At 38.7% G+C, this 10,775-nt stretch overlaps 2 protein-coding genes across 4 annotated transcripts; both read left to right on the forward strand.

Annotated features, from left to right (window-relative positions):
- The first annotated feature begins 967 nt into the window (after nt 1-967).
- On the forward strand, nt 968-3,948 carry vtcn1 (V-set domain containing T cell activation inhibitor 1). Of its 3 annotated transcripts, none has more exons than XM_056754065.1 (5): nt 968-1,073; nt 1,202-1,266; nt 1,351-1,707; nt 1,952-2,209; nt 3,605-3,948. In XM_056754065.1, the coding sequence occupies exons 1-5, from the start codon at nt 1,042-1,044 to the stop codon at nt 3,751-3,753; spliced, it is 861 nt and encodes a 286-aa protein (XP_056610043.1). In that variant the 5' UTR covers nt 968-1,041; the 3' UTR covers nt 3,754-3,948. The 3 variants fall into 3 exon arrangements, with proteins under 3 accessions (XP_056610043.1, XP_056610042.1, XP_056610045.1); XM_056754064.1 differs by having other exon boundaries at nt 978-1,073; nt 1,190-1,266; XM_056754067.1 differs by having other exon boundaries at nt 978-1,073; nt 1,190-1,266; nt 2,437-3,740.
- A 49-nt stretch (nt 3,949-3,997) lies between these two features.
- Nucleotides 3,998-10,775, forward strand: trim45 (tripartite motif containing 45). Its single transcript, XM_056754063.1, has 6 exons — nt 3,998-4,913; nt 5,192-5,943; nt 7,493-7,622; nt 8,421-8,535; nt 8,645-8,771; nt 8,876-10,775. Exons 1-6 carry the CDS (start codon nt 4,450-4,452, stop codon nt 9,025-9,027), a joined length of 1,740 nt encoding a protein of 579 aa, XP_056610041.1. The 5' UTR covers nt 3,998-4,449; the 3' UTR covers nt 9,028-10,775.

A 10,775-nucleotide genomic window follows, 5' to 3' on the forward strand; every position in this document is an offset into this window, starting at 1 on the left:
GGTATGTAGTAGAGTAGGCGGGGCGAGACCGTGGTTCGAGTCCGGTGAGTAATTGTTAATAAGGGCCAGCTGTGCACACACCGGCCTCGAATCACGTAGGAGATGGGAGCATATAAAAGGAACGAGCGACCGGACCGTCGAAGAGAGAGGACCGGGCCCGAACTTATGTTAAGTTTATATTTATGTTCTTGTGTTTTGTATTTATGTTTTGTTCGCCGGCGGTCGTCCGTGAGGGGCCGCCGGCTGTTATATTACTTTATTAAATGTTTAAATGTTTGCCGGTTCCCGCCTCCTTCCTTCCTTTTAATGGAGATTTGTTACATGCTCGTTATGATTTCGTGCCCCACACCTGCGTGCCCCACACCTGCGGTTCTGTTGAACTGTAGGTTGAATTCTTCTTAGGGGATTTGAAAATGTGCTTCTGAACATATTGACGTTATGATTTCGTGCCCCTCCTGATTTAGTTACCTTTGTAATGCCCTTGTGTTTTCTGTCCTGTGCTGGTTCATTGTTTGTGTCATTGTGGTGAGTTCCTATGATTTAGTTAGCCTAGTTTATTGTAGTTAACAAGACATATAATAAAATATGAATACTAAACAAACACCCAAAGGGGGTAACATAACAAAAGATGGCAAAGAGGACAAGGACTTAAAAAGACATCACTTGACATTTAACTCCTTAATACCCGCTGTCTGCGTTTGGGTCCTCTGTCCTTGTCCTCAACGATCACGTTCGTGACAATTATTACTTAATCAAAACAACTGCCGTTTTTATTACATGGACAGAACAATAAAAACATATTTGTATCAGTTTTTGCAAATGAACTCTTCAAATATTAGTTGTGTCAGGACACACCTAGAGGCAATATTGACAGAAGGAGTTGTTGCGGTTCTGTTGAACTGTAGGTTGAATTCTTCTTAGGGGATTTGAAAATGTGCTTCTGAACATATTGATGTATTGCTGTCTACAGAGATGCTGGAGATGCCAAGTGTTAGATCGATTTATTAATGATACTGCTTAAAATAGAAACTAATTAAAAGAATGGCTTCAATTGGACAAATAATCTTCGGGAGGTAGGTTAATGCTCACCTCTTTAGAAATAAATTTCCTACAGTTTGGAACCGTATTGTAAAAATATTCTGCTAATTTCATATTGTTAATATTGTATTGAATCCTAATTTAATAATAGTATTTTTTGCAGTATGATTTTCCTTATCATTTTAATCTCCGGACTCATCATTTTAATTTTAGCCATTGCATTTTCAGGTTAGTAAACAATGGAAGCGTGATTATGGTGCATGCCTAATAAACGACATCAGAACTAAATGTTTATGTACGTGATTTTCCAAGTGTCCCAAGGTACGGTCGAGACCAGTACCCCTTCTACTGTGGGGAATCTTGAACAGGACGTGGTGCTGGATTGCAAGTTTCTTATGAGCGGCAGTCGGAAGTTTGATGATGTGTCAATCACTTGGTTAAAGGATGGTCTCAGTGGGGTGGTGTATGATTACAAGAACAAAGCACCCCAACTTCAGGGTCAGAACGCACAGTTCAACAACAGAGCTCTACTGTTCCAAAATGAAATATCTACAGGCAACGCTTCATTAGTCCTGAGAAATGTGAAGTTGGGAGATGAGGGTGTGTATCGCTGTAGGGTCAATGCAGCAAAAATCTCAGGAACGGTCAGCGTAAATCTTAGAGTGGCAGGTGAGAAGGCACCCTCTTTTATTAATTTAAATCCGATCTTAAAAAATAGTTCAAAATTAAAAACTACAATGAATTCCTAAGATTAAATTAGCTGCCTACTGCCCAGTCAACACACACCAAGACATAACATCACAGCCAGTGATTATTATTTATTTCTGATTTTATGGAAAATCAACATTTTGATCCAAAGTTTTTAGTTTGTTTCACAGTTTATTGAAATAAGACTTCTGTGTTCATTTTCCAGCATTTTCAGCTCCCACATTTACCATACAGACAAATGGTTCTTTAACTGCTGATGCTCAGAGATGGTTTCCCCTACCTGAGGTTACCTGGTCAAGTCAGAGTGGACAGCTTTTAAACAGCAGCAGTCGATACAGCAACAACTCTGTTGGGATCACACGAGTTGTCAGTCTCCTGAAAGCACCAGTAAAAGCTGACGACACCTACACCTGTGTTATACAAAACAATGTGGTGAAAGCTGTTGCGGAGGCAACTGTCACAGGTAAATAAATCTTGTTGACAGAAAATAATGTCATGTTGATACTTATTGCTAAGAACACCTGGGGTCCGTTTCAATAAGAGGTTCAAGTAACACCGAGTAAAAATGTGAACTCTGAAATTGATTTTCACTTAGATGCGAAACCTTGAGTATTTGGTTTCAGAACAGCTGATTTAAGTTAGTTCCATCAACTCTGTGTATGCTTACCTTGAGTTATGTGCTTGCACCAGGACTGCGACAAAACATGATCAATGGAACTCCGATATTACGATTCACCATGGCAACGGCACCAAAAAAAAACAAAATGCCGGCAGAAAAGGTTTGAGGGCGAAGCACACTTTCCTTACCGCTTTGCATATGGATTTACTAATGTGATTAGTTAGTGTGTTTAAATTAATAAATAGATACATGTACCAATAAACAAATAAATTAATAAATGAATCAGTAAATTAATGAATGCAAAGAGGAAGAAATAATTAAACTTATAACTTATGTTCTCAGTTTTTTCACTACAGCACTCATGCGGACTGAGACATCATGGTGTATAGGACACTTGTTAGGGCGCTAGACTCTCATGCCACTGTGCGTCTGATCATTGTAGATTTGGGTAGGAGTGGCTGAACATTTAAATTTATTATTTTGTACTTTTATCTGTTCATTTCTGCAGGTAATTTCTCATCCTCCATAGAAAACTGCCATTTGTGAGAAAATTTAAAGAATCTGCTCTGAAGTGAAATACACGGCCACAATGACTGATGTTTTTGATGTTTTTAAAGGATGGATGAGATACATTTTGAGTATGTAATTCACTTTTTCAAGAAAAAGGCAAGGGGATATGACAAAATTCCACTCGGGTCCTAAATTATTCTCCTGAAATGAAAGTAACTTACATCCATATGAATGAATTTAGCCTCTTCATGTACAAGATCCTCTATAAAAGAACATGACATTTTAGTCACTGAGATGGTCTCTGAGTGATCAAAATGTATACCATGAATGACTGTATTAAATGAAGGAATGAGGTACACCACATGCGCTCTGGGTTTGCCAAAAAAATATGCTCCCGACCAGGTTAGGTTCACAAAGTAACTATGGTTAATGACTCGAAGTAGAAGTTACCTCTCTTTTAGAAACCAGCTTGAGTTACCCCGCTTTCTCGGGTTTGACAGTCCACACATTCTGAAACGGAAAACCCAGTTTCCCTAATTTCATGGTTAATATACTCAGTTTTCACTAAACCTCCTTTCAGAAATGGGCCCCATAACTCACCCATTGTCATAATATTTACTCAAAGCTATTAACACAGCAAAGGTAGGAGACAGAGACAAAAACTTTTCAACAACATGACAACACTATGCAAGTAATTGATTGAGCTGTTTCCTGTTTATTCCTTTTCAGACAACAAAGTGACGGGGAGGACATACTTCATTTTTAGTGGTGCATCTACAAAAGCATTATCCTTACACATACTGTTAGCAGTGGTATTTCTTTACTTTGTTCTAGACTGTAGTGATTGGTTGATGGTCAAGTCAACAAGCTCACTGTAAGACTTTCATATTTTTTTGGTCGAATGGTTCCCTAATGGGTATTTATTGTATCGGTGCATTTGATGGCTGTGTGAGTCATTTGAAAGCAATGTTGGAGACAGCTTTGAAAAATTTACTATATACTGTGTAAACAATTGTATCTAAAAAATAGGTGAACTGGTAAAAGGGCAACAAACAATAAATTACAAAGACATTAGACTGTCAGTGTAACGTATCGTTTTAAAGCGTCAATGTTTTTTATTTAAATAGAGAAGCATGGGGACATATTAAGAGTCCCAATTAAATAAATGTTCACGTCAATATATGTTTTTGCCCTTGTGTCTTAATCTCTCAAACCAGCAGATGGCGATGCTTATATTCTTTCTACGTTTTACATGCGTGGGTACGTCTTTACACTCCTCAAACAGGTCATGTTTCAAGCCACGCCCCTAAAAGTACACTCGTGTTTTGATTGGTCAGTGAGACAACTTCTCAAATAACATGAACGCAAAAGTTAACTAACCTATACAAGCTTTGATTCTGTGAGTATTTTTTTTAATGGAAACAAAAACGTAGCTTTACTAGTTTGCTAACCCATGTAGGGGTTTTCTAAGAGCAATGTTGAGTTTTGTAAAGAAAGTTTAAAAGTTAAGAACAGTTAAGTTAGGTGTCGAATCTATTTGTAACTTAACGTTACATCTTCCGAAAAAGTCTGCGATGTCGCTTGAAAAAAAGCAATCGATTCATAAGGACTTTAATAAAAGTACAATTCGGACTAATGGGGACGCTGGAAAGGCATCCAAAGCGGTCTGTCGGGTCTGTAATCGGATGTTTCGAGACCCTAAACTTCTTCCCTGCCTGCACACGTTTTGTGCGGATTGCGTTCGACAGCTCGAGCCGTTTGCTGTGCGCGTGAATGGGGATCATTTATCGCCTGAAGACGAGACGGGCAGACGAGACTCCGCCACTGTTCTGTGTCCCGAGTGCGATTCAGAGGTGGTCCTTCCGCTGTCGGGGGTAGATGGGCTGACCACTGACCACCTTGCGCTGGACGAGGTTTTCGCAGAGACCCTGTTGATCGAAAACAGCGTTTTGTGCGACTTGTGCAGCGACGGTGACGCGGAGAAGCGTTGCGAGGTGTGCTGCGTCAATCTCTGCGACTTCTGCAGTCAGGCACACAGGTGAGTTTGCATTGCATCCCTGCGCTTTTATAATTTTCCTTCTTTTTTTATTTATTTACGTTTCTAAAGCAATGTTATTTCTTACGTTTTGTATTGCTATTTTACGCTCTTCTGTGGTTTTATAACTAATTCTGCAGTTAATTAATATAAAAAAAGTTAAATGTATATCGTGAAGTCCTTAATGAAAACACCATGACATTCAGTCATATTGAAATGTTGGTAAAGGTTAAAAGTTATTTGAATGTTACATGATGGCCTCACTCTTATCTTTTGTCCAGGAGGCAGAACCGGACCTCGTCTCACTCCATCCAATGTCTCCAGGAGCTAAAATCTCAGGGCCGTCTCACTAGACCCGTCCTGTGCTCGCTTCATCCCGGCCAGGAGTTACGTCTCTTCTGCGAGCCCTGCGACCTCACCGTGTGCCTGGAGTGTGCAGCCACCTTTCACCGTGACCACCACTGCAGCCCCGCACATGAGGTCATCAGTCACCATGGAGATCGCATCAGAGATGTGGTTGTCAGGAGCTTAAGACCTAGGCTCACTCGTTTGGAGGAGAATTTGAGACGTGTTGACATATCACAAGAGGCCTTGCAGGTGCGGACCGACACGTTGGCAGGCGAAATCAGGGCATTTGCTCAGAGCTACGCCAGCGCTGTGGAGGCGCATTGCCGCTCTCTTCTGCGTTCACTGGAAGACTTGAGGTTGCAGCGAAGAAACCAGCTACAACTGCAGAAAGCTCAGTTTCAGCAGTCCCTGTCTGACCTCCGTGGCGGGGTGGACTTCGCAGAACGCTTGCTCACGTGCGGTTCAGATGCAGAAATCCTAAGTGCTAAGGGGGTTACAATGAGGAGACTCATGATCCTAGCGGAATCAGGATTCGACCCACACCCCATGATGGTTGTCCAAGATAATGCCAGCAGCATCTGTTTCCTCCCTCAGGAGAGTGCTGGGAAGGTGGAGGGCTTTCCTGTGGTAGGAGTCCTATATGCCAAGGCTGTGGATCCCAGCAAGTGCATCATCCAGGGTGAAGGTGAGAGCAGGGTACTGGGATGACACATGTAGGGAGACTGATGTAACTAAAGCTGTCAGTAGTTTTGTTGGCTTTTTCTTTTTCTAAAAAGTAATTTCCTTCAGAACTGGGTCAGTTCAATGTGGCCACATACTCTAAAAGTGTTTACTGACTCCTTTGTGAAATTCAAAACTCTGTTTGTCATACACGACGGCTCAATGCAAATTCCTCAGATAAAGTACAGTTCAGATTAAATATTTGTTTAAAGAGACAGGATCTAAAAGTCAAATGTGAGATTCGATTACTTCTTTCCCCCTTACACATTCACAAACATACAAGTGCACACACCACAAAGCCCAGGGTGCTACATTGGGATAAGCAGCAGATGACATTCCTGGTTGCCATGGAGATGTTTTATTGGTGGTCCTAGAGTGCCCTTAGGTCATGTCCGCTGTGTCCCAGCAAGCCACAAGCACATTTTCTTAACAGTTATAAATAGCAAGCATGTACTGTTAATTGCAAGGCTTACTCAATGTGTTTGGTAGAGTCGTTTTCAATAGGTTAACAGGTTGATACAATGATATCTCTGTTTTAGTTGTGTTTTTTATACACAAATTAATTTTTTTAACTTATTTTAGTTTATTGCCAGGGCAAGATTTCTAATTTTCAATTCTTTTTTATATAATATTTATTTATTTAGAATTTAATTTATTTAGAATTCAGTTAACGGAAATGTCTTAATATTTTTAGTAAACTATACAAACCTTTGTGTCAAGTTCTTTCTGTATTCTAAAATTAATTTAAGGATCATCAAAAAGATTTGAGAGTTTTAAAGGTTGCCTGCTATTAATTTTGGCTCTCATGAGAAAAAAAATATCTGTTTCAGTATTTAGTATTTTTGTTATTTATTGCATTTTGTTCCTTTTATAATGTTTTTGTTGCTGTTACTTATAGGTCATATAATGGTCATATTTATGAAGGTATTTGGTTAAATTAATTAAAGTCAAATTAATAAAAGTCAAAAACGCGAATACATTCAGCAAAAAATGAATCCCTGCCCCTTGCCGTTAAAACTTGTGTCATATAAAGCAAGTTCTGGAGAAGGATGAACCGCTGTTTTCGTAACATAGTTGTTCATACATAATGAATGCAGTAGTAAATACAACGGAGTTTTTCCCTTATTTGAGACAACAGTTTGTGTGATGTAGTACTCTTCATGCAGTTACTTTCAAGGGCACTAGACGCGTTTTGGAACACGACCTCTCGCGTGTGCAAACTGACTGCCTGTGGCTGTGGATTGCCGATTATAACGTTGCAAATAACATCAAGTTTCTTGGACAGACTGATCAAATCGCTTTATAAGATGTCAAACGTTATGAGCCGCTGGAATTACTTTCGTATTGAATGTAGCAGCGTTTTGGACTTTCAAAGATGTGGCATCTCAGGACTCAATTCCTTAAAACAAACCATTCTTCTCACCAAGTCTCTCCACTTATTTGAAATGTTAAGGCGCCAGTTTACTAGCCCTGGTATATAGGCTATGTGTGTGATCTGTGGAAATAACTTGCAGGCGTGGAGCAGGGTCGTGAAGGTCAGCAAGGGGAGTTCACTCTGGTGTGCAGGGATTCCTCCGGAGAGCAGATGGGCAGAGGTGGAGACCCAGTGCTGGTCAGCATTGTTCACAAGGACAGGAAGGTCTGGTGAGTATAATAAACACCAACATGCTTTAAATGTGTGCCAGTCAGAAGTGGAGATGACAACTGTGTCATAGTACTCTTTTTAAATCTTCACATTTCTAAAGCATAACTTGGGATGCACCAATATGTAAATTTTGGCCCGATAATTCTTTTCGATATATTTGCCGATATATATATATATATATATATATGCTTTTTTTTTTAACATTTACTGCAAAAAACAAAGTCACCATTAGTTCTCTTTTTCCCTTGAAAATCATTTACCAAGCCTAATTTACACTTTTCTGGTATATTTTTTTTATTAAATAAACAAATTACAGCTGTTCTTCCAGAGCAACCAAGAAAAAATGTCTTAATAGCCACATGTCTAAAAGGTCTTAAGAGATAAAGAATTCAGACAGCAGTCTGATTCAAACAATATTCTTTTGTTCCTATAATTTACACATTCATAAATATCTACATACTGTAACTACATAAACAATCTTTTGCTAATTGCAGTAAGTGAATGATCATGACATAAAGACAGCACTGTAATGTATTTTATCTGTGAGCAGCTGAGTAATTTATCGGCTATAATATATTGGGCTAAATTTTATTATCGGACGATACCGATAACATAAAAAATACCTTTTATCTGCCGATACCGATATGACTGATCATTTATCGTGCATCCCTACATAAAACTAATTTAATCTGAGATATGTAGGCATAATATCAGAAACATTACTAACTAAACAAATGTGTAGTCTTGCTTTTGATATAATGTGTCATGATTGTGTTTTCCCCACTATAACATTAAAGCACTGTGGAGGCGGCAGTAGTGGATAAAAGTGATGGCTCCTATAGTATCTCATACACACCAGCTGAACCAGGAGTCTACTCTGTGTGGGTCTGTGTTAAAGCTCAGCATGTCCAGGTAACAAGTTTAACCGTTTTTGCTGTTATTTATAATAATAACATTTTGATGATTGATTTAAGAATGTGCTAATGCAGGGACTGACATTCCAACAAAACATGCTTTATAGGGTTCACCTTTTGTACTAAACGTGAAAAGAAAGTTCAGACGTCACCTTGGCATATTCCATTGTTGCTCTTTCTGCTCAAGTGGGGGTGCTAAAGAGGTGCGCTGTGGCTGTGCTGGGACCATGCCAGGTACAATAGAGTGTCCGATTATCATTTATTTTCTACAAACATTTTGAATGGATGATGAGTCTTATGGTTCATTCCATCAAATCAAATGTATTTTTTCTACACAGGTGGGTTTCAGGGTTGTGGACATGGACATAAAGGACACCCTGGTAAGCCCCACTGGTCATGCTGTGGAAGTGTGCTGGAGGACTCTGAGTGTATTCTGCATAACCTGGGTTCAGTCTCTCCTCATGGACACCTCAAGACAGTGGAGATCTGAGCAGTTATCCTTCTTAGAAAAGAGAATAAGATTTTACCATAAGCTTGATGCACTCTCTAATCTTATCAACCAGCCAACAAATTCACCATATTAACATACCTTTGCATAACAGACACTAAAACCGGGCTGACACTACGGTACTGTGAGACTACTTGAATTGCTATGACCCTTAAACTACACGACAAGTTTTTTTGTCATCCTTCATCTTCTTGTAGTAGCAGCATACTCGACGCACACTAGGCAACGCAGTTATTTGGTCATGGACCAACATTTATTTCTTTTTATAATCTAAATAAAGTTTATTTGGATGGTAAAAGGGATACGCACCCAACAGTTTTAATTCTGTCATCATTCATATCACCTTCGAGTTGTTCCAAATCTCTATACATTTTCTTTTCTGATGAATAAGTATCCCTTCAAATGCGCTTTATAGATCTCTTCAGTCACAAATGTGTAAACCTAAAAACAACTTCTTACTCAACATTTCATGTAATTAAAGGGACAGTTTACCAAACATTTTTAATTCTGTCATCACTTACTCCCCCTCGCGTTGTTCCAAATCTGAATACATTTTTTTGTTCTGATTAACAAAAAAAAGAAATTTGGAAGAATGCTTGTAACCAACCAGTTCTTGGCCACCATTAACTACCATAGTAGGAAAAATGCCAATAGTAGTCAAAAGTCCCCAGAGCTGTTCGCTTTCCTACATTCTTAGACTGTCTGCGATCTGAGCTTTGGATGCGTCAAAAATTGAACTTGAGCGACTAGACCACATACGACTTGACGACTGGAATTGAAGTATTTCAGTGTACTCCAATCAACTCACTGCGTGTGAACTGAAAATGATTCTACTTTTTTGTTTAACTTTGTCAGTAACACGCGAGTCCTTTAAAGATGATTGTTTATTAATCATTAACAAATTATTAATTTAACATTTATAAATTGTGGTTTTAATCTTAGTTTTGAATAGTCTGCATATTGATCCTTCCAAAACACTGGCACTGGTTTGTCATGTATGCCGAATATTGTTTGCAGTCATTTATACGTTTTACAATGGCAGATATTGGGAGAATGTCCCGTGTTGACGTGGGTTTGCGCTCAAACTGGAAGTTCCTCATGACTCCCACTAGGGGGCAAATAAAAAGCTGTGAAGTGAAAAGTCTGCTTCAGAACAAAGAAATTGTACAGATTTGGAACAACTTGAGGGTGTACTGTTCCTTTAAATGTTTCAATGGTGCCTAATTTTTGTGCTCATTTGCATTTACAGCAATAAAATATGAATAATGTTTGATAATGTTTAATTGAACCTACACTGTGCCTAAAACATCCAAAAACATTGTTGTATCAATATTGTTAGCATTACTATGAACAGATTTAAGATCGGTTGGACCGGTTTCATTTAGTTGTTATTCCTATATTGTATTATAATTATGTTTCTGATATTGCACATTATTATGTTTATGAACGATGTCCTGTAACAGCATCGTTCCATAATGGTCAATGTGTTTGCATGACTCCGTTCCAAAGACTGCTTTAGTATTTTATGCATCTATGAATCATTTCATTTTAATTGTCAGCAGCTTTATGTTTAATCCTGGTACCTCAGCTCAAACAACGCTTACCTCAATAGTTGCACTTCTCTAATTATAAGCATGTTTTATTATGTTCACACTGTAATCCTTTGTATGTTTAAACTGTTTATTGTAAAATCTATGACTGACACCTGCTATTAAAGTATGATAAAGACA

This window comes from Triplophysa dalaica, chromosome 8, assembly GCF_015846415.1.
Source record: "Triplophysa dalaica isolate WHDGS20190420 chromosome 8, ASM1584641v1, whole genome shotgun sequence".
Taxonomy (NCBI): domain Eukaryota; kingdom Metazoa; phylum Chordata; class Actinopteri; order Cypriniformes; family Nemacheilidae; genus Triplophysa; species Triplophysa dalaica.

What these genes read in the sequence shown, in the direction of transcription:
- vtcn1 (XM_056754064.1), top strand. Translation starts at nt 1,042, where the DNA reads ATGGCTTCAATTGGACAAATAATCTTCGGGAG. An exon ending in TTTAGCCATTGCATTTTCAG is followed by an intron (nt 1,267 to 1,350) that starts GTTAGTAAACAA and finishes TGATTTTCCAAG; the next exon opens with TGTCCCAAGGTACGGTCGAG. An exon ending in TGCGGAGGCAACTGTCACAG is followed by an intron (nt 2,210 to 3,604) that starts GTAAATAAATCT and finishes ATTCCTTTTCAG; the next exon opens with ACAACAAAGTGACGGGGAGG.
- trim45 (XM_056754063.1), top strand. Translation starts at nt 4,450, where the DNA reads ATGTCGCTTGAAAAAAAGCAATCGATTCATAAGGACTTTAATAAAAGT. An exon ending in TTCTGCAGTCAGGCACACAG is followed by an intron (nt 4,914 to 5,191) that starts GTGAGTTTGCAT and finishes TCTTTTGTCCAG; the next exon opens with GAGGCAGAACCGGACCTCGT. An exon ending in GTGCATCATCCAGGGTGAAG is followed by an intron (nt 5,944 to 7,492) that starts GTGAGAGCAGGG and finishes AATAACTTGCAG; the next exon opens with GCGTGGAGCAGGGTCGTGAA.